At 36.3% G+C, this 23,768-nt stretch overlaps 1 protein-coding gene across 1 annotated transcript in view; it reads left to right on the top strand.

Annotated features, from left to right (window-relative positions):
• PLXDC2 (plexin domain containing 2) overlaps positions 1-23,768 on the top strand; it is a 451,622-nt gene that overhangs the window by 354,897 nt on the left and 72,957 nt on the right. The window contains exon 10 of the mRNA XM_025930088.2: positions 22,540-22,600. Coding sequence (XP_025785873.2) covers positions 22,540-22,600 — 61 coding nt within the window. The remainder of the gene's footprint in view (positions 1-22,539; positions 22,601-23,768) is intronic.

Genomic DNA, 23,768 nt, shown 5'->3' with positions numbered 1-23,768 from the left:
TTCGAGCCCCACGTCGGGCTCTGTGCTGACAGCTCAGAGCCTGGAGCCTGCTTCAGATTCTGTGTCTTCCTCTGTCTCTGCTCCTCCCCTGCTCACACTTTGTCTCTCTCTCAAAAATAAACAAACATTAAAAATTTTTTTTAATTTACTGAATACCTTCTACACTAATCTAAACAACAAGCACTAGTCTAAACACTGAGGTAGTTTGAACAGAAATCATGTATTAAAGCCAAAGCCCTCATAAAGGGTAGAGTTCAGCTTACTACGTGGGAAAACAAACAAATGAATAAGCAAAAAAATCAGTTGATGATGAGTAATCTGTTGAGTTTGAAAAAGCCAGTGGTTGCTGTGGACTGCATGACCAAGAAAGGCTTCTTGGAAGAAGTGACATTTAGATCTGATTGGGACCAACTACATATAACAAGGTGAAAGCAGAGAGCATTTCAAGGGGACTGGCACACACAGTGGCCCTACCATGGGTTCAAGCTTAATCTGGTGAGGAAAGGAAGAAGCGCAGTGAGTTAGGAGCATTGAGAGTTGAGCATGAAGGGAGAATGGGATCAAATGAGGTCAGGCAGGTTGCACAATACCAAGACATGGAAGGCTTTGTAAGCCAGGAAGGGTTTTATTCATTCTCAGGGTGATGGGAAGCCTTTAGATTTTAGAAGAACCTAAGCAGAGGAGTGATGTGGTTTCATTATATGTTAAAAATGAAACTCTGGGGGTTCCTGGCTGGCTCAGTGGGTAGAGCATGCGACTCTTGATCTCAGGGCCATGAGTTTGAGTCCCATGTGTGGCATCTAGTTTACTTTAAAAAATTAAAAATGAAACTCTGGCTGTTCCAAGGAGAATAGTTATTTTTTTATGTGCTTGTGTGTGTGTGTGTGTGTGTGTGTGTGTGTGTGTGTGTGGGGAGAAAGATTGAAAAGGGAGAGAATAGTAGAGTGTGTGTGCAATAGTCTCTAGAAGGGATGACAGCTGCTTAGACAAGGATGATAATTATGGGGATTGGGAGAGATGAATGGATTAGAAGTGAAGGAAGAAGGAACGATAAGAATCAAGGCTGCTTTGTAGACTATTCTTTGAGTAATTTGGTGGATGCTGACATTCATTTTCTTTTTCCTGAGAGAAGTAAGATGACACAAGAAATAGAGAGGTGGAGAGAAGTAAAGAGCTTATCTGGGAACAAGTTCAATTTGAGTTGTCTATCGGACTTCAAGTAGAAATGTTGAGTAGATGGGAATATAGAAAACAGAAATTTCAGTAAGAAGTTGTGGCTTGAGGTTCAGATTGGAGAATCTTTATCATAAAGATAGTATTTAAATTCATGGGGCTGAATGAGATCAACTGTGGAGAAAGTGTTTTTAGAAAAAAGAAGAGAGGGGCACCTGGGTGGCTCAGTCGGTTGAGTGTCCGACTTCGGCTCAGGTCATGATCTCGCGGTCTGTGAGTTCGAGCCCCGGGTCAGGCTCTGTGCTAACAGCTCAGAGCCTGGAGCCTGCTTCGGATTCTGTGTCTCCCTCTCTCTCTGACCCTCCCCCATTCATTCTCTGTCTCTCTCTGTCTCAAAAATAAATAAATGTTAAAAAAAAAATTTAAAAAAAGAAAGGAAAAAAGAAGAGATTCCAGGAGCTAGCCTCTGGCATAGTGTAATGAGGTCTGAGGTATGAAATATGCTAATTTTATCATATAAAATTATTTTACATGTTTGTTTGCATAGACAAAGAATACCTTGGAAAAAATACATAAGAGACTGACAATAATATTTGTTTCTAGTGAGCAGACACAAACATGAGAATAAGTATGATTTTTCATTATGTATTCTTGTGCATAATTAGAATTTTTGCCACACGGAGTTGAAGACAAAAAGGAGGAATCAACAAAGGAGAAATAAGAGAACGTAAATTCTTTCAAGGGTAGAAATGTAGTCTTACTCATGTTAATGTCTTCTACAGCACACCATGCCTGGACTAATACAACAATCCAACACATACAGTTGAACTGATCGTGAAGATGATCAAGGCCAGGAATTTCCACTTTCATGAAAATTCTAATTGGTCACTTTGGCTGTTCTCATCCATTGGTTTTTTTCAGTATCAACCAAATGGTTCTAGAAAGAACTAAGCTGATGCCTGGCATAAAGTGTCAACATTTATAATCAAGCATGTTGCATACTGGGAAGTTAGTCTCTTGGTGTCTCACTTTTCCAGAATTTTCCACATTTTATTAGCTCCAATCGAAGTCATAAGGCTACTGGTAAAAATTGGAGAATGAATACTTTCCGTGATTCCATCCATCAAAAGAATGAATAGAATAGGTAAATCCCTACTAATGGTAAAGGCATGTGTCCCCTGAATAGTAGTATCACATATTTACTTAAGAAGATGTATAAGATGAGGAAAAATAGTTTTGCATAACTGCTCTATATTTATTTTGACCTGTTATTTCTACTGCATTTCCTTAAACACGATGGCACTGGCTGTTATTTTCTACTGAATGAACTGGATTTCTTTTCAGTAACAAAAAGAGAAGTAGAAAAATGTATCACATGTACTAGGCTTCAAAAATTTTGAAGTGTATCCAGTCAGAAATAGTCGCAAATAATTCACTAATGATATAAAATGTATTATCAATCTAAATTAATTAAGGATGAAAAATCCTTTTTACATAGGCACAGCTAATTTTTTGAAGGTAGAATGTACTCATTATCATATGTTCATTTAGCTTACAGAAATTAAACTACCTAAGTTTGAGAGGAGAGAGAAATGGAGAGAACAAATTTAAATAATGCAGTCAACCCAAATTTCCACAACCAGTAATCGTATGCTTCTGAATACAAGCACCAAAGGAAACTTGAATATACCTATCCCCTTCGGTTTCCTTTCTACATACCCCTAAACATACATGCACATCTGCAGGATTGAGTGTGACTTTAGGGTTTAAGGAAACAGAGTAGTTTTCATACCACATGGTCCTAAAAGGAAGCCAACAGCTTCATCTAGGGTCAGCCAAAATCCAACAGTCCATACTGACTTTGGAAGAAGTAGTTTTATTAAAGAATGATGGTCTTCTGTGGGCACCTGGGTGGCTCAGTTTGTTAAGCACCTGGCTCTTGATTTCACCTCAGGCCATGATCTCACAGTTTGTGGGATCAAATCCTGAATCAGGCTCTGCACTGACAACTCAGAGCCTGCTTCGGATTCTCTCTCCCTCTCTCTCTACCCTGTGCCTGCTCACGCACTCTTTCTTTTTCTCTCTTTATCAAAATAAATAAATAAACATTTAAGGAAGAAGAAGGGCTTCTGAAAGAACTGTACTAAGGGAATTCCAAACATATTTTGATTCAGTCGGATTTTTACCTACTTTCTCACCTCAATATCTACCCTCAAGTAAGGTACAATTCCACTGTAATCCCTAGAGGGCCATATAAAGCATTCTGTTAGTCTAATTTAGTTGTAAGTCTTAATTTAGTCCAAGATGTTAAGATTGAAAAGAGAGGATCAGAAAACGCACAATTGTCAAATGACATATCATGTATTCTTGGAATACGTGACACGCTCTGAAATTTGTAAAATTAAGATTAATCAGTAGAGTATAATTGTGCTTATTTAAATGTACCTTTCATATCCTGGGCAAAACCATAGCCATAACCCTTCTGACATTATGATCTAAGTTTATATTTGAGGCTACTTATAGACTACACATTTATATGATTCTTTCACATAAGAAAACCCATTGGCTTTGATGATAAGGTGTGAAGTCCAGATCTAATAAATAGAAGCTATTTGGGAAATCCAGCAGCTCTGATTCAAAATTAATTATAATCGTAGGCTTATTTCAGTGGATTGGGCTCAAATAAAGTTCTACCTGGAAATGCACCAATTCTCAGGTGGACATTTAGAATTCACTGAGCTTCGGGGCACCTGGGTGGCTCAGCCAGTGGTTAAGCGTCCCACTTTCTCTTTTGGCTCAGGTCATGATCTCACAGTTTATGAAATCGAACCCTGTGTCAGGCTCCACGCTGCCAGCAGAAGCCTGTTTGGGATTCTCACTACCTCTTTCTCTTCTTCCCCGACTAGTGCTTTAACTAGATAGATAGATAGATAGATAGATAGATAGATAGATAGATAGATAGATAGATATGGATATGGAGATAGAGACAGAGATAGAGATATACATACGTGAAAAAATTTAGAACTCACCAAGCTTCAAGAATTTTACATAAAGTTTTATTGATCTATGTTTCAATATGCTGACTTTCTTTCAAGTTGCAATCACTTCTGTCTGCTTATCAGAATTACTGATTAGTAATATTTTGATAGCCGAAAATGGTAATAATTTCAATAAACTGAATGTAAGGTTTAAATGCAAAATATGAAGCCATTTATAACTAACATTATTCTATTTTTGTCTTTGATAGAAGGTTGCGTCTTTTATTAAATATCAGATCCAAAAAAGTTATTTAATTAAAGTAAAATTCATTGGAATGCTTTCTTGTATGCTGCCTGGTCATGATAGACAAGAAGAAGAGAATGCTGTCATTTCTGACTGAAGGTGTCAGAGAAACATTAAGCTTTAATTATACACTCAGCAGGAATGGATAAATTTCCCATAGGTCTAAAACTGGTGACCACAGTAGCCCAAATCTAGACCAAATGAGATTATCTTTAGTGGGTTCTTGTTAGTACTAGCCAGCTAAGGTTCAGGAGGAGCCCAGAACTGAGGAAGCAATCCTGAGTGATTGAAAAGGAGTCACAATTCCCAAAATTCACAGTAGAGAGGCAGTCATGTTTTGTCATCCTAGATAGATTAGACCAGATTTCTGAATACCTGGTGGTCCAGCCAACAATTAGCTGACTGATCTTGGACAAATCAATAAAGTTCTTTGACCTTGTATCCTGAAATACATATCTCATCTAGGTATATTTGATTCTTATATTCATTAATTCTGAGTGGTCGTAGGTGCAGTAGTTCTCAAATATTAATACAGTTAAGAATTGCCACAGGACTTGTTAAAATGCAGATTTCCCTGAATCTCACCAAGGGATTCATATTCAATAGGTCCAGAGTGGAGTCAAGGGATTGAACTTTTTAATAAACCTCTTCAGAGGATTCTGTGGTAATCTGAGAGGAGCACAGTGGAAATGCTGATCTTGCACAAATGGGCTGAGAGTCTTGTAAACCTGCAATGGTTATGCCAAAGTTGCATGGAAACACTTATTTTTACTTGGGAATAGACAAATATAGAAAAAGTGTTTTGAAGATAAAAATATTTCTTGTTAAAATCTATTCAGGGCGTGCCTGGTCATTTGAGCATCTGACTTCAGCTCAGGTCATGATCTCGCAGTTGTGAGTTCGAACCCCACATCAAGCTCTATGCTGACAGCTCAGACCCTGCTTTAGATTTTGTGTCTCCCTCTCTCTCTCTCAAAAATAAATAAACATTATTAAATTTTTTTAAAAATCTATTCCGAGTTAGTGAAAGAGATCTTGATAAAAGAAAAGAAGTTTTTAGAGAAGTACAGTATATAAAATAAATCAGATTTTGGAACATTGTTAGCTTGTTAAAATCATCGGATCATCTTTGCTGAATTTTTTTAAAATTACGCTATCAGGGGCGCCTGGGTGGCGCAGTCGGTTAAGCGTCCGACTTCAGCCAGGTCACGATCTCGCGGTCCGTGAGTTCGAGCCCCGCGTCGGGCTCTGGGCTGATGGCTCGGAGCCTGGAGCCTGTTTCCGATTCTGTGTCTCCCTCTCTCTCTGCCCCTCCCCTGTTCATGCTCTGTCTCTCTCTGTCCCAAAAATAAATAAACGTTGAAAAAAAAAATTTTTTTTTAAATAAATAAATAAAATTACGCTATCAAAGTAGAGATTCACTGTTCTAAAAGAACTTATGGTGCTTCTAGAAATTCCATACAGCCAACATAATTGTTTTAGGTGTGCAGTGCTTGTAAGAGATTAATTGAATTTTGAATTTATTTTAGTGCAATTTATAATCCTTTCAAATCTAAATAAAGAATCTTAGTGTTTCAATTAATGAGCTTGTTCTGAAATGCGACATAAACAAAGTTGTGTTTTAAGAATACAAGATTAAAGCCTGTTTTTTTCTTTTTGAGCATTCCAAGTCTAGATTTAACAAAAGTGTGCTAATTCTTTTTGTGTGGATTAATTATAACAGTATAATGAGCTATGGTGTTATTTTATCCATTACATGAAAGCAAAAATTCTGATATAGAGAATAATTTTGAAAAAAATCCATAAGAAACTAGTTACAGTTGACCTTTGAGGAAACTGCCATAAATTGGAAACTGGTAGAAAGAGAAAATATTGCCATTTCATCGTATTTTCTCTTGTAGCATTTGAATTTTTATCACACGTACATAGTATCTACACTGAACCAATCAGTAAACAAGCAAATATATATTTTTAAAACAAAGAAAGGAAATGTATATATTAAAGTAGATTAGGAAATTTTGGATACTCTCTCAGAAAACTGAAGTTAAAGAACCTTTCACAAGCAGAAAATTAACAATTCTGAATACATAGACTGCATTTCTTTCCTCTGGAGAAATGGTGTTGATTCGTCAGCCTTTTGGATATAAAATGCATGTAATTCTATTTTTTTTAAAGTATTGAACTGTAGTTTTATCTATCTTTTCATCTATCTGTCAATCATCTAGTTTGCATTTTGGCCTCTGTCTCCTTTTTGCCACTGGCCATCTGCCAGTCTTTGAAGCTGGTTGTGAATACAGAGTAGGAACCAGCTTTCTTTTTTCCAGACTCGAAAGCAACAGGTGCTGTAGCCAAGTCTCCTGATTCCCAAGTCCCACCTGAAATCTCAAGGCATTCTTTTTAGCTGTCTTTGATTTTCCAGGCAGTGAATGCTGTGTTTGCTTTCCATCTGAGCACCACTTGGCAAGCTAGAAATAAAATCTGTAGAATTATTTAGTATCACAACTGTTTATAGCTGCTTTTTCAAGAGTATCCAAGTAATTTTCAAGTTTTGCTTATGTGCTAACTGACTGTGGCAACTGCATTTTATACGGTCATAATTTGGAAAACTATTAACGTCAACACATGCGACCTAAAAACATGTATGGAGTATCCAAAAATGGAGCATTTTAGTGCTAAATTATATCTTCCATTCCCTTAGCTTGCTTGCACTAATATAATAACAAGTTCCCCTGGAAATAATTAGAAATTAATTGTCCAAGAATGAGATTGATTTTGTTCAATTTTGTTTTTTAAAAACAGTAGGTGCTGAATTATTATGACAAAAATATGATGCATAAAGGACGAGGAAATAAAAATTTTAAAGCAAAACACAAAGTTCATAGTTAGCTTCTGTTAAAAAAAAATTGACATGACTGCTGGGTATCGAGGAGCCTTAGATTAACATTCATGTTTAAAAGACTGATATGGTAAAAGAGAAAACTTTTAATTAGTAGTTTATGGTTTAATTGTTTTGTTTTGCTGGGAATCTAATGTGAAAATATACAAGGACATTCAAAATACAATGTTCATACTCAAGCTAGCTCTTTAAAGACTTATGTAAGAAAATGATTAAAATGTCACAGCGATAGTTTCTGATTTTTTGCTTTCTGCTAAAATCTAATCCCGAGAAAAGCTGAAATATGACTATGTCATATTTCTAGATGCTAGCATACTCCTTTACTTAAGATTTTTATGAAATTGTCTAAATGTTAAAAGAGTTGATTTACTATCAAGTCCTGAGTCAGAGATCCAAGTTTACCCTGCCCAGAGTTTTGAAGGAAATTTTATGATAAGAATGCTATCATTGGTGGAAAAGTGCACAAAATCCAGTAAATCAGTCATGTGTGTAATAATCTTGTTAGTTCTTTAGTTCTAAGAACATCTAGGTAATGCTATTCTAGAGATGTATCTTTTCATATAATTTTAGGGCAGTCTGACTGAGCTGCTATCCATTATAGGGAAAACAAAGAAGAAAGTATTTCAGGATAAACTATGATTTCTTGGTTGAACAAGATTAGCATTCAAAATTTCCTTCTCTGGGATACCATAGAGAGATTTGCCAATTCTGGAGTAGCGAGACCCATCTTTTCCCTCTTTCCTAGAGTCACTTTCTCTTTCCTCTCAGCTCTAGAATATTTCCTTCAATGACAATTCATAGTCAAGGGGGAATGATTCTCTCCGTGAATCGTGACCTTGGCTGCAACGATTTCTAATGATAGGTTGTCCTAAAGTACAGATTTTACTTTCCTAAAATAGCGTCTCCGACCACCGGAGAAAACCTCTGTTTTGACCTGTGCCCTGATCAGAATTCACCTCTCCGTCCCCTGCACTTCATCAGCACATGGGTTTATTTTATCCTTACCCAGATTTGCTGCCGCTGCTGCTGCTGCTGAATCCCATGAGCTTTGAAAGAAAGGACACAGGGTTTGTTTTAAGGGTGAGAATGCCTTACATCTGGAGGTGCTTAACGTAATTACGATAGCTACCTTTTATTTGGTATTTACCCTGTGTCAGGCATCACAGGAAAGCCTTCATTTCCCCTAAAGTCTTTTAATTCTTTTATCTCATCCAGCCCCTGAAATCACATCCGGAGGTAAGTGTTCAGTTCCCTGTTTCATAGATTAAGTAAATGAGAAATTAGGAACATTGAGGAGCCGAGCCAAGGTCACAAAACTAATAACTTGGTGGTCACGAAACTAATAACTTAGTGGAGCCAGGATTTAAAATAAAAAACTTGTGAAGGACGGAAGGTTGTAGGGATGAAGAAAAAATAAATAAATGCTAGGGCTGGAATTTCTTCTGTAGGGTTCTATGCCTGGTGTTAGCACATGTAGCTTTGTCAAGTAATCCAAAGCAGATGTCCACCAGGACAGGGGAAGAAGCCCTTCCCTTGCCTACCAAAAGGGTCTTAATAGCTTATTTACACTAAAGCCTTTCAACACTTACTTGAATAGTTTGTTGCAACAGATACATACAGACTTTCCTTTAACAAGTATTGAGGTTAGATTTGCGCAAAGTGCATGGATGGCAAGATAAAGTCCTCAGAAAAAATAAGTAAATAAAACCCATGAATTAGGAGAAGGTAATAAAATTAGCACACAGAGTTCCAATGTGGAAAAAAAAACAAAAGATTTGTGAGTAATCCTTTAAAACTGCATACAGCAAAAATGGTGTATAAAGTGTTCATTTCTTATAGGAAAATCGGTCCTGTATCGCTTTTTCTCCGTGTCAAGTTTTATACTCATATATCAAAGATGGAGTATAAATATAAAGTGTTAATATAAAGGGGTGCTCTCAGACTCACGCACTCAGTCTACGAAAAGAGGCAGTAATCCTCGATGCCATATTTCAAAAGCATGGGCATAAAATATTTCAGAGACTTAAATTTCAGTATACAAGCATAAACTTAGATTGTCTAAAATAACAAAATGAGCAAAGATACCCACACGACAGAGAGAAATTACGAGAAGTCTTGACTGAAAAGGCTGATCGTAGTCGAACACAAAATTTGTAAATAAGAGAGGTCCATGAAGTGTGACCATCAGGTACATTTCCAAATAACCACATACCCACTTTTCTCAGGACAGACGGGCCTAGGCCTATTGACCCCATGCACCATTTCTTTCTCCCTCCCCCTCTCAAAAGCGTAGCTGTTGTCCCATACATTGTATGGTCAGCCTACCTAACACCAAGCTCTAGGAGTCCTTGTGGCTGCATTTGTATAATCAGGACATGAGGCAGAGATGGAATTCCAACATTAGTTCAATTATTCTCCATAAATAATTAATTATTCTCCATAAAGGAATTCCTGTGACAGAGACCAAATGGCCTGCGAGCCTGAGGTATTTATTATCTGGCCTTTAACAGGAGAAGTTTGCCAGATAAATGGAGGACATACTACAAATACGTTTAATGAAAAAAAAAGTAAAATATGTATTCCCAATACATTGCTTTGGAAGAAAGTATTGACTATCTGGTCATATAACTGAAGTAACAGCGACACTGAGATAAATGAGATAATTCTAATGATTATCACCTAAGGAAACACGGGCAGGAAATAAAGGACCAGGTCAAACTAACATCCTAGTGTTTTAAAATGAATACTAAAAAAGATTTTTAAGACATTGAATTGGGGCGCCTGGGTGGCTCACTCGGTTAAGCGTCCGACTTCAGCTCAGGTCATGGTCTCACAGTTCGTGGGTTCGAGCCCCACATCAGGCTCTGTGCTGACAGCTCAGAGCCTGGAGCCTGTTTTGGATTCTGTCTCCCTCTCTCTCTGCCCCTCCCCCACTTGTGCTGTGTCTCCCTCTGTCTCAAAAATAAATAAACATTTAAAAAAAAATTTTTTTAAGACATTGAATTGATGGGTCTTGTGATCTGGAAGAAGAAGATGAAGATTCAGGTCTAGATATCCATTCTGTGTATGTTTGTATAGCTTTTGCCATAAATATTTTTTATCAGGCTTAAAGGGGTGTGCTCTGAAATACTGTCAGTTTCATTAAAAGCAAATCTGAAGGAGAAAAAACTACATATCCAAGAATATTTCTGTTAACATAAGGTGACACTAACTGTATTTTATGAAGCAGAAAATTGCTTCACACCCAAATTCTTAAAATCCTTCTTTTTTTGCTGCCTTTAATAAGACATAGAACATTTGTACACATGAGCTGCATAAAACTCTAATAGAATTAGCATTTAGTAATTTGATATTTTATATGCCTGGCAAATCTGATGTAGAATAAAGCAAGGAAATAAGGAAGCAGCACACTGTTTTATGACTGGAATCATTCCCTAAAGTGGAATGAATTTACTAATACATTGTTGGTAATCTAGAAGGACCAAGTGCAATCTTAGAAACAGACCTTTCCAGGTGAGCTCACAGATTTATAATGAGGAGAGAATAAAAAATTTTAAAAGAAAACAAAGTTCTATATGCTAAAAGCCTCTGCTTAACATATACATAGTATTTTATATAACATATATATACATACATCTTTCAAAATTCTCTCACATGTACTTTTTTTCACATGTACTTTTAAAATAATAAGAAAACCCATCTTGGGGGCGCCTGGGTGGCGCAGTCGGTTAAGCGTCCGACTTCAACCAGGTCATGATCTCGCGGTCCGTGAGTTCGAGCCCCGCATCAGGCTCTGGGCTGATGGCTCAGAGCCTGGAGCCTGTTTCCGATTCTGTGTCTCCCTCTCTCTCTGCCCCTCCCCCGTTCATGCTCTGTCTCTCTCTGTCCCAAAAATAAATAAACGTTGAAAAAAAAAAATTTTAAAAAAAAAAAAAAAAAAAAAAAAAAAAAAAAAAAAAAAAAAAGAAAACCCATCTTGTATAATATTGTGGCAAACCCTAGAAGTATTCAAGTGTTTCCACCAAAATCAATTTACTTTTACTTGGAATAATCACACTTAAGACTTTAGAGGATGATACTGAATTTACCATGAGCTGAATATACGAATGGAGAAATATAATGTTCTTTAACCAAAATAAATAGATGAAATGGAACAATGACACTTTTCAAGGTTGACTGATTAATATAAATTAATGAATTTGGACCACTACAGGTGTATAAAAGCTATTCTAATTTAGCTCAGATCCTGGAAAAGTTATCTCACAAATATAATATTTTTTGAAGAGTAAAAGTGCATTATCCAAAAATCATTAAACAAATACCTTTTAAGAAACAGTGTTCTGCTAGTCATTATAAGACTCACTCAGGCACTATCATCTGATATTATGATGCCTTAAATTACATCTTTTAGAGGCATACAGAGAGAAAAAGAAAAAAATTGCTTCTCTGGAGTTCCTGTCAATGTTATGTTATCATATTTTACATGAGCTCACAGTACTTGTCTGAAAGATTTAATTACATTGTAAAATACAGTGATAACAAGCCTAGATTAATTAATGGGGTGAGGTATACAAATGATTAATAATAAAATTATTTTCAACCTTTTTCTTCTCAAGCAGGAGAAACATTTTTGAAAAATGAAACTCCAAATACAAAACAGATTAAATTATATCTGGTAGGGGTTTCACAGCCGTGCCTTCCCAACTCGTTCTCACCCGTGACATCAGACAGTGCAGCCCTCTGCAACACTGAACCCTGGGCTCTGAGCAGAACTTGAAAATCTGTGATTAATGCAGGTTTTCCTACTTAGAAATGCTAACCTTCCTAATGCAACCGTCCTTTCTACAGGTCGTTTGCAAGGACCCAAATCCACTGTGATTAGAAACACTTTATCTCTTAGGCAATGAAAGAGAGAGAGAGAATATGAGAGAGAGAAGGGCATGTATTTGGATCAGTTTATTGGTTACTCTTTCTGAAGAAATGGTGACAAACAGAATGGTCTCTTGTATCTGTTATAGTCCTTTCCTAAGTGTTTATGGTTCAGAACGGGGGTAAAGTTCATGCTATGGTTCTGAGAAAGTAGAAATACCACCTTTATCCCACCTCTCTGCAAATTTTAGCATCCTAAGTAAAATTCTGAAGCTATTTATATATCAAAAGTTAAATTAGGATAAAGACCTTTTTTTTCTTTCATTCTTTTTTTTTTTAATGAGTCAATTGGCTCATCAATGGGATTTCTAGTTCCTTGCCAGAGTCTAATTTTGCTATCTTGCCAGAACATGGGTGACTTGATCCATGCATCGTTGATGTTCCTAAGGAAGACAGACAACTCTGAAAGACCAGGAGGCCATTAATCTGAGCACCATGGAATAAAAATTTGTTGGCGAAAGGATAGCATTTTACAGAGGCACAGCACGCCTAAGCCCCCAAGACTTTATGTTCCTTTTCCCGAGCCAACAACAAAGTAAAAGTCACTGCTCTTCTGTCCACCTTTATGCATTTGAAAGTGCCATTTAAGTATAACATTTGGTATGAAGTCAAGAAGATTTTTAAAAGGGCGTCAAAAATTGGAATCCTTGAAACATCCAGGAGTTTTATTTGTGACTATTGGCTTCAGTGGCTCACAGCCAGGAGGAGCAAGCTTTTTTTCTTTCCCTCAAGATTCAGCTCTCACTTCTGTTGTACCAAGATAGCAAAGTTGAATGTTTGGCAAGGAATTTTAAATTCTGAAAAAATTCATGCATCCTGAAGGGATTTCTCCTCTTTTTTTTTTTTTTTTAAGAAGCTAAAAAAGAAGTGGCTAAAGAAGCTGGGTCGGGACTTGTAGAATATCCTATAGATTTTCAATTATATATTAGATTGCAGTGTCTTTTTTTCTTTCCCAATAAACACTTTTGACCAGGGCTAGGTTCCATGGAGGGTAAAAAAAGCATAAAATAGCTTACGTTTTTTAGGCACCTGCTATGTGCCTAAACACCAGAAGAGTGCTTCATCCATATTATCCCATTTAATTCTTGCTGAAACACAAGGAAGGTTGATTTTACAGAAACCAAATCTCTGGGAATTACTTGCCATGGCTCACAGTCAAGGTCAGAGTCAAGCCCTGAAGCCAGTTTTGTGTATGCGGTTCTAAAAGTCGGGCTCTTTCCACTAAATAATATAACCCTAACTTTTTGCAGTATTCAAATGCAAGTCGTTGTGAGGAGTATTGCCAGGTTAGGGTGAGTACCTGACAGTGTGTGAAAACATGTCAACTATTAACTTGCTCCGCCACTGTCGGTAACCTCAACTTTCCTCCCCTGTTTTTCCCCATTATAGCCATTTTAAATGAAACGGTGTTGCTGGGGTTTTTTTCTGGCAGTGTCTCAGCACGTTGAAAATGATTAATCAAGTTATTAATTATTAATATTCAAGTTGGGAGACTCCATTGCTCTTAGCGCCAGGATCCAGAAAGAGAGTTTAGTAAGGCAAAGGAAGTTCTCGTTTCTAATGTGATGCAATGTGCTGTCTCCCAGTTTTTTCGAGATGTGCTAGTATGATGTCCAGATACAAGATCCCAAAGTTGCACATTTAGTTGGGTGGAATACACCATTGTTTTTTTAAATGGAATACGTACATTCTAAAAGCTGTAAAATTATTGATTTCACGGTTGGAAATAATTACCAAGAAATACAATCTTTCTTTTCTAAAATAAAAATCACATGACATCTTATTCGTGCATATGTCATTTGAGGAAACAAATTGAAACTATTTGTCTTAATAGCCTTCCTTCAATTACCATTTCTCAGCCTCAGATTATCATTTATCTTCTTTAAAGAGTGGTGGTATTTCCAAAGGAGTTGAAAATCTTTCATAAATAAGGAGCCAAACTGTTAAAACGTGTTTTTGGCCAGACTCAGATTAATTGCCAGAGCCGTATTTAAGATCAATCAGTGAAGAAATATTGCCTTCATGGTGCTGGGATAACAAGTTTGATCTTAAATGTGAATAACCCCTGGTAAACTGAAGACTTCATCTTTAACTGTGTAACCTTTACTGGATAACAAATGTGTCATCAGGCAAGGTGCTCTAACCTTGATTGCGCTTGGGAAAAGGAACCAGGCACTTCCCTCAGGAGGCAGCATGGGTTAGATCTCATAGAAGGGAAAACACCAAGGAAACCCCACTGGCTACTCTCCTCTTCAAATCCTAGAGCAGGCTTCTGAAACTGACCATGTGGACAGATGCTCTAGGACTATCGATGTCTGCTTTCATTTAGTAATACGTACTAATCCCAGGGTTTTAAAAAGAGGAATACCTCCAGAAGCCTGCAATTTCCACCCCGCTCAGAAAGTTGACCCATTTAACTCTACACATTTAACCCTAAGATACCCTTTGGGTTTTAGCGGATTTTGTCATTCTTCAGTAAAAGCATTACTTTTAAACTTTCCAAAATTATGATGTATATTGCTTTGTATCTCTAAAGAGGGTTGTTATGAGTCTCGGCCGTTTACTAATTCTTCTGTAATCTGGTGGCTGCCTTGTTTTTGCCTCTTAATCAAGCTACAAGTTGACTTCTCATTTTACTTTGCAGTTCTATAGGAAACACACAAAGCAGGAAGCAATTTACGATTTGACAGTCTCCCAAAGCTTCACTTTCTAGCGTACTAACTTCTCCTTGCCTCTTCAACTGCACAGTTCATTGTTGATTAGAAGTGGTGAGAGTAACCATTTTGTGTTGTTTCTGATCTTGAGAAGAAAGCATTCAGGCTTTCATCATTATGTGTGATGTTAGCTATAGATTATTCATAGATATTCTGTACTATTTAGGAGTACAGAATTTTAGAACCCAAGAATCAAAACCCACAGAATTAAAATGATGAAAACATAGCCAAATAATAAATTTATTCCATAGTTCAAAGATATATATTAATGCTATTAATAGCGCTAGTAGCAAAAATCATTTGCTCATCTTGGAAAATGATGGGAAAAATATTTGATAAAATCCAACATTTCTTTCCTAAGTAAAGAAACAGACTGACATAGAAGGATGAGTATTAATACAATAATAAATATTATTTCACAACCATGAAAAAAATACACTGAACATTGAAGCCCAGAGACATTCCAGTTCAGATAAAGAAGAAAGCAAAGATGTGACTGTTACTATTTTGTAATAGAACTCTATATTTCTGGTTAATGCACAGAGAAAAGAAACATAAATATAAGACATGGCTATTGGAAAGGGGAAGCAACATTATTATCTGTAAATAAAGGTACCAGTTACACAATAAGCACACAGAAATCAATAACTTTTCATGTCAGAAATAACCATTTAGAAAATGCAATGATTAAGCCCTTTAACAGTAGCAAAAATAGATAAAATAATTACTAACAAATTTAATATGTAGTTCCTATATAAGGAAAAAAAGTAAGTTTGATGAGGCACTTAAAAGAACACCTGAAAAAACATTTTAATGGATGGAAAGCTAGAATGTAGTAAGATGTCAATTATTTCCATATTCTTCCAAATTCACAATAGGACTGTTATTTGGAATATGAGACTGTGATTGTAAAAATCACAGAGAAGAAGAAATGAGTGAAACTACTCAAGAAATAATATAAATAAGATCAATGATGGAAGAGTTACACTCCTAGGTGTTAATCATGATATAAAATCATAATGATGAAATCATTATAGGAATTGTACAAGAAAGAACAAAGCAATCGATGGAAAGGTATGCCATTTCAGAAGTAGACATTAGCATATGAGTTTATTATGTGAGAAAATGTGCAGTTCCAAACAATGGATAAAGATCTAGTCAACAAATGATCCTGGGACTCTCAGCCACCTGTATTAATAAAATTTGTATATTTGGATGTGGTTCTTTATACCATGTATCAAAATAAATTTAGAATAGATTAGAGAACTAAAACTAAGGAATGAAATAAATAATGGACTAACTAAAAGAGAGTATGGCAAACTTTACCTAATGCCAAGTCAAGTAGTAAGGCCTTTCTGACCCTAAAAGCAAAGAAAGAAACCTCGCAAGGAAAGGTTGAAAAGCAAACATTGCAATGTAAAAATACAAACTGTTTCCTGTAAAAAAAAAAAAAAATCATATTTAGAATAGGAAGGTGAATGACAGGCAATATAGTTAACAGAGTTTACTGCTCTCAGTTCATAGAAATCCTGTAAAAAAAAAAACAAATGAATAACATAATCAAATAAAATAGGGAAAATAAATGAATATACTGTTCAAAAATTTAGAAATACATATAGCCAGTAAACATGTTTTAAAAGTTTATCCTCACCTGTAATGGAAGAAATGCTCACTAAAGTAAGATATATCATTTTTAATTTATCAAATTGCAGGAAGGATGATGATGAATATTTTTATAAGGTTTAAAATGACATGGGTATTCTCATATGTAGGTTGAATAAATTTTTCATAAAGCCATATGATGGAGTATATGCTGTCATTAAAAATAAACTCTCAAGGGATATTTACAGACATGGAAAAATGCCCAGACTCTGTTATTACTGTGGAAAAGCAAGCTATCACATGTTATGATTCCAATTTGATTAATACATAGGTGTAAGTAAATATATATTCAATAAAGACTGGGTGGAAAATAAAATTAATGATAATTTAGCATTGGATAACACCTACTCTGCCACATGTATGAAAGACAAGATTGTGGATATTAGATATCAGACAGGACTTGAACACAGTTTTCCATCTGAAACTCCTCTACAAAACAAAATGTCTGCATTTTGCGGATCGCCGTTCTTATTGGCATTGGATTATGGTTCTGAGCTGCCCCTAATATCAAGAGCTTTTATTAAAGGACCACAAACTCCACATCCTTGCATATTAGAATGATGTAAAATTTCATAATTTGCCTTACAATACTGTCTCTGTAATAGATTACTGTGTAGTTAGATTCATCTGTCATTCCCAGAGCTCTATGTAATGAGTGGTTCAGGCATGAAAATTCTGGAAAATTTTAAGATCAGGTTTCTCAATTTTAGGAGAAGTGGTTTTAGAAGTGAAATCATCCCTCTCATGCTTGAGGCAATTGGGAACGACAAGAATGACCCATATGGGATATAAAATATGATTTTTTTTACTATTTTTTTATTGAGAATAATTATTATAATCAACATTTTCAATTTTATGACCTAGTTTTCCAATTAAAGTTTTTAGTATTTCAAAATAAAGTAATTTCCCCATCTCTTACAGCTCCATACTACCTATCACCTATTTTATCTAATGATAAAATGTCTTATTAGTTATAACCATATAATTATAAGCTGAAATTATAAGCTGAAATGTTTCTGCCTTTTTAAAGCAACTTTCCATGTTTTGAGGCTGGAGTATCATTTTTTACACTTTTGAAGACTGTGGCAAGAAAATTTATTAAATGTACAATTGAATTTTCCATTAAGATAGCACACTCTGTTAAATACACATAAAGCTGCAAGGACCCTTTAAATCATGAGACACCTTGATGAGGCATTTGCTCTAGTTTTCAGATCTTTATTTTACAGATCCTTATTCTTATATAATAATCTAGAACAGAGGCTAGCAAACTACAGAAAGTGGGCCAAATTTGACCCACTTCCTGTTTTTATAAATAAAGTTTTATTGGAACACAGCCACACCCATTCTTTAGGAATTTGTGGCTGCTCTTGAGCTACAAGGCAGAGGTAAGCTGGTAGAACAGAAACTGTATATAGCCTGCAAAGCCTAACATATTTACTCTCTGGTGCTCTTTCAAGAGAACATTCACTGACTCCTGATCTAGAAAGTGACTCCTAACCAAGTCTTAAGATTCTGTGAAGTTTCTTTCCTAAATTCTCTTTTGCAGATGTTTCATCTCAGTGGTGAAAAGGCACATGTTTAACTGTGCAGTAAGAGATGCGCTTCATTCTCAGCCTTTCTGTATACATTCTCACACTTACTCTATCTATTTCCTTCGCCTGAATGTATTACCCTTGCAAAATGAGTCATATTTCTGAAACCCTTTCTATAGAACTGAGATGAATTAAAGATGAGATTTACACTTTAATCTCTTGATTGGTTACCAAGCCAGGAGAGTATTGTGTGTTTTCTAGGCTGCCTTATTTAATGGGGTTCACTTAACACGGTGCCTGGGTCCTTTGAAATCAGCACCCCATTGAAACTGTGTGAAGAATAGTACAATCAATTTGAAGTGCAGGTCTCTATCAATTTGTTTTAGAATTAAGTAACGCTGAGAAGAGAGGAATAACTTGAAAATAAAAACATTGGAAACCCATCATAGTTAGGAGCTCTGACTTTATTGAAATCAATTTTTGAGGAATATTTGCAAAACCACGTCATCTCTATTTATAAATATTGGATAAAGATTTGACCCATGTTTGAGAGCAACTTAGATGTTCTCTCATAAGATTCTGTAATACTAATTCCCAAAGGTGATGATGAAGGACTTTAAGTATACAACACATTTCACATTGATGTGGGACACAGAATTAACTCCTAAACATTTTCCAAAATGCCGACTCTAAAATGAGAATCTCACTTACTCATTTTCAACAGTTGTCGACCTTGCTGCATGTTTACTTCAAAAACATATAGGGGGATTAAAAACAGCTGATATTTGCTAAATGTTGACTGTGTACCAAACACTACTTTTAGCCCGTACGTAACCTCCCTTGCCTCATTTTACAGATGAGGAAACAAGCTTAGATAGGAAAAATAACTTGCCTAAGGTCTCATTCCTATTTTGTGCCCAAGCCACCACTCTAACTCAAGCAGTTTGACTCCAACCCCTCTTTGACCCATGTACCCCTGAAGTCTAAAATGAACTAAAAGCAGCCAACCAGAGTGTAAGAATAGACACTAGTGCTTGATTTTTGGGGAGGGCCCTGAGAAAGGGTTGCTAACTCTTCTGAGTGGGAAAAAAAAAAGGAGATGCTTCTTAGAAGAGATAAGCTTAAGTTGAATTGGATTTACTAATTAGAGACAAAGAAGGTATTCCAGACATAAGTAATAACATGTTCAAAGGCAGAGCGATGAAAGAACACAGCACATTCAGGCAGGGGCACCAAGGGGCATGAGAACAGGTTGTAGAGGATGGGCGGGAGGGTAAGAAGGGGCCTGCCATATCAACATTTCATACAGGAAGTCCACGGTTGTGAAATTTCAGTGTAGTAAGCATCACCCGGGGTGCTCATTTGCAATGAAAATTGCTGGACCCAAACTGCCAGAGAATCTTATTCTGCTACATTGAGGAATTTACTTTCAACAGGAATTCCAGGTGATTCCAGGGTGGGAGAGAGCCTCTTTGCGAACACTGTTAAGAACGTCAGGAAATCAATACGCTGGAGCATGATATGGTTAATATCATTGGATTTTAGAAAAAACAACGCAGCGGCTCAGTGGAGAGAGGAAGGTGTTCTTAAAAGGGATATTTAGGTTTTGGGCTTTTTTTTTTTTAAGAATTCAGAAATAATGTAAGGGTGGTTTTCTTAGCGATTTGTAACAAACACACACATGCCCACATACACATATAATATACCCTTTTGTTTATGTAATTGCTTGTGGATGCAATATAGATTACTAGGTTCGACAAACTACTAAGAAGTCAGCGTCCGTTTGTGCTCATTTTTAAGGCACTGCAAGTTACAAAACTGCATGGGCTTTTCAAGTCAAATGTTTTTGTGTTTTGCCATTCTCAATCCTTCGTACCCTAGCAATTAGTAAACTGCAGATCAGTTAATAGGGAATCAATTGTGAATCAATGAATGAATTTCTTAACTGAATCGTGTATTTTCAGTAGGACCTAATTTCAGACAATATAACTGGGGGCTTAGTTAATAAATCAAGTAAATGCAGTGTTCCTGTACTTTTCCTGGGATTAATTTAACAATTTAAAGGGCTACTTACTTAAGATGAAATTTCAGTTGACCTGTAACTTAAGATCTGGTAGTGCCTAGTTAATATATAAGGTAAAAGTTATTAATTCCCACTGGCTTTGAATACATCTAGAATAGGTAAGTGAATACATTTTAAAAATTATCTATTCCATTTGCTTACTTATAGCTCTCAAAATGGCTTGTGATCAGGTGACTCCCAAAATATGTTTTTTTAGAAAATCAATAATCCCCATTGCAAAAGAGAATGTCAATACGCATTTCAATATTTAAACAAACATGAAAGAAAAAAGGAGAAGAAGGACAGTCATCTAATTCGTCTGGAATTAAACAGACTCGAAATGTCAAATCTCTTTGAGTAACCGGAGATGGCCTTGACCAACAAGGGATTCTCAAACTTGGGATGGCAGATCACACACTGATGTTGATTCCACACTTAAGCTTATTCAACACAGATGGTAGGCATAAAATAACTGAGCTCTAATGGATCGTGTCTGGGCAAAATGATAGATATGGTCTTCTTTGTTGACAGAGATGTTTTCACATTCCACTTGAATTAAATTATGCTCATCCATGCCATGGTACATAATCTCTGGCAAGGATTCTTAGAAAAAGTCATCATGTGAACTCATCGCAAAGCAAGTGAAAAAAAAAGTTGCAGAATAGTACTATAAGAAAATATGACAAAAGTTGAATGCTGTCCATTTATTTTGAAAAATGTATAAGTGTGTATGTTAATATTTATCAGTAGGGATTCATATATATTATATATAAATATATACATAGATATTGAAATTCAGGGGTTATGCAAATCCTTAATTTTAACAGACTAGCAAAAATACTTTGAATTTCTAATATGAAAAGAAATTATGTTTTAGATATACTAGGTATGATTTTCTATGATACCAATCCTAGCTTTCAAATGTTCACAATCAAGTTTGGTAAATAATACATAAGCACATGAAATTTTATGTAAAGGGGAAAAGTTAAATAATAAAAGTAAAATGTGATCACAGCAATTTTGAAGCTTTATCAGAATGGGCACCAGATATTAATTTCTGGGTCTTAAAAAAAACAAATGGACAAAGAGTGCAGAAAATCATTCCAGTCGAGGAAGACAGTAGGAGTGAACAAAATCTTCTTAACCTGGTGCTTGCTGAAATCGACCTTTTAGAGAAGACCTAATTGGAGTATTTTTAGGAGTTGCCAAGAACATATTCAGGTCCACTGATTCAATGGAAGGACTCACAAAACTCTGAAGAGCTGTTATATTCAAGGTTCCCATTTGTTATAACAAAAGGATACAGATTAAAATCAATACAGGTGAAAGACACATAGGGTAGAGCCCACAAGAGACCAGGGACAAGCTTCTGGTTGCCTTCTCCCAGTGGAGTTGGACAGAAAGCACTTAATTCCCCCAGCAGCAGTTTGTGAAAACACACACCCAGGTGTTGCCAACCAAGAAAGCCTACCCATGCTTTGGTGTCAAGGGTTTTTACAGAGGTCGGTCACGCAGGTATGAATTTCTTTGTGACTCTTCTCATCTCTAGTCTCTAGCCCCTCCATGAGGTCATGTTGATACAGCACGGCCCCAGTCTCCAGGTGAATCAAAACAGACACAAATCATATTGTTAGAATAAATTATCTTGCATAATCCAAGACCCACGATATACAAAGACACTCTTATCAGGTGGGATATTCCAAGGGCTTAGAGGTTTTCTCCCAGGAGCCAGACAAGGGCCAGTTCTTTCTTTGGAATGTGAGGGTTTCAACACCCCAAACCTGCTGAGTTAATCCTTTACTGCACAGTAGAGAGTTTGCATGACTGTGGGTTTTAAATTTAAAAAAAAAAAATTTTTTTAGAGAAAACAGATAAAAAGACCTGAAATCCTAAAAAATGATGCCTGCAAAAAACCTGTGTATAACCATTGGTTTTGATGATGAGAAAAAGAAAATATGAGTGAAAAGAAAACTAACCTCATAGAATAGCAATTGGTTTTACCTTTGCTTGGGACCCAGGTGTCCTGCAGAGAGTAGTGGGCGTCAGTGGAGTAATTTGCTGCCATGTGTGATCCTAATTGCACAACTACCTGAGGAACGAGTCCTTACTCACCATCCTGTAAATACCTCACTGCTACTCCAGTTAACAGTTCTATAGAAGAAAGTTCATGTTAATGCTAAACTGAAAATTGGAGAATTAACTAACTTGCCAATCTTTTTCTTTTAATTTCTGCCCTGCACTCCGCACCCCATATTTTCTTTTCTGAACACTGCGTCCTCTCCAAAGATGTTCCAGTGGATTTGACCGCCATCGGCAGGACTGGGTGGACAGTGGATGCCCTGAAGAGGTACATGTGCTTTATAACCACAGGATTCCTGAGACCAAGCTGTCCTATAGGGTTGCTACATCTTAATGAAAATGGCATCTAATTTAACAAAGATATCCAGCAATTGTTGGGTCCTTAATATATGCCACACATTGGGCTTATCTCTTTACATGTATTATCTCGATTGATTCTCCTACCCTTCCTGTGACAAGGGAGCTCCCTTCCTGGGAGCTGTTATTGCCCCCATATTACCAAGGGAGAAGAGGGAGGGGTGAGGGAAGGGGGTGGGGAGGGAAGCCCTGAGGGAACAGAGTTAGGTGTGTGGCTAGGAAATAGAACCAGAATTTGAATCTCACAAGCAAAAGGCAGTTCTCTTAAACACTTGCAGCTTTTCTAAGATCTCGGAAGCCATTGTTCATCTTTTTTGCTCAAATAACAAAACCGATGGTATGGAGGAAAAGACTGATTGCAGCAAATTGATGTAATATAAGTTGGAAATGGTATAACATGGAAACAGTAACTCCAAGGCAAGCATGATACAGACAATGATGCAATGAAACGATTCAAGCAAGTGCATGCAATTGCAGAAACAATTTTATCCTGTTCATAATTTTCTAGTGAATTGCATTTACATTGTCATTTCAGGTCCTATAAAGATATCCTATCAAGTTCACAAAGAAAAGTGCTTGTTTTTTCTCCCTGTGTTAAGTGTTAGAGTGTGAATTTTGAATGAAGATTATTAGCAATTATACACGTTTTCTCATTCAGGAAAGCAAATCATGTCAAAGTGCTCTCTTTAAACTGTTAGGGGACCAATGGCTACTAAAGCCTTTCTTAAAAATTAAGGTTTTATAATGATGTCTTATAAATATCCTGAAACAAACATCTTTGAGAATATACTTGAATTTTAAGTGCCGTATTGCCAACACAGCCTTCATCAACTCTTTGACATTCATTTGGGGGATTATAGTGACATACACTAATCTATCTATTTCACTTCACTTACAGAGCAACATCATTCAAAATGAAAATAGATTCCTGGAGCCATAGTTGTATTTTCCAATTGATGTTTGTTTCATGTAATCACATTTGCCTCCATGAAAACATGGCAGTTGAATAGCTGTAGTTGTGCAAAGATCAAAAGTGTAATTCAGGCATCTTACTTTTCTTGCCCACCATGAACCAAGGA

Source organism: Puma concolor, chromosome B4, assembly GCF_028749965.1.
Source record: "Puma concolor isolate L17-30 chromosome B4, mPumCon1.1.hap2, whole genome shotgun sequence".
In the NCBI taxonomy this organism is placed as follows: domain Eukaryota; kingdom Metazoa; phylum Chordata; class Mammalia; order Carnivora; family Felidae; genus Puma; species Puma concolor.
The sequence above is the reverse complement of the archived record's forward strand: the minus strand, read 5'-3'. Positions and strand labels throughout refer to the sequence as shown.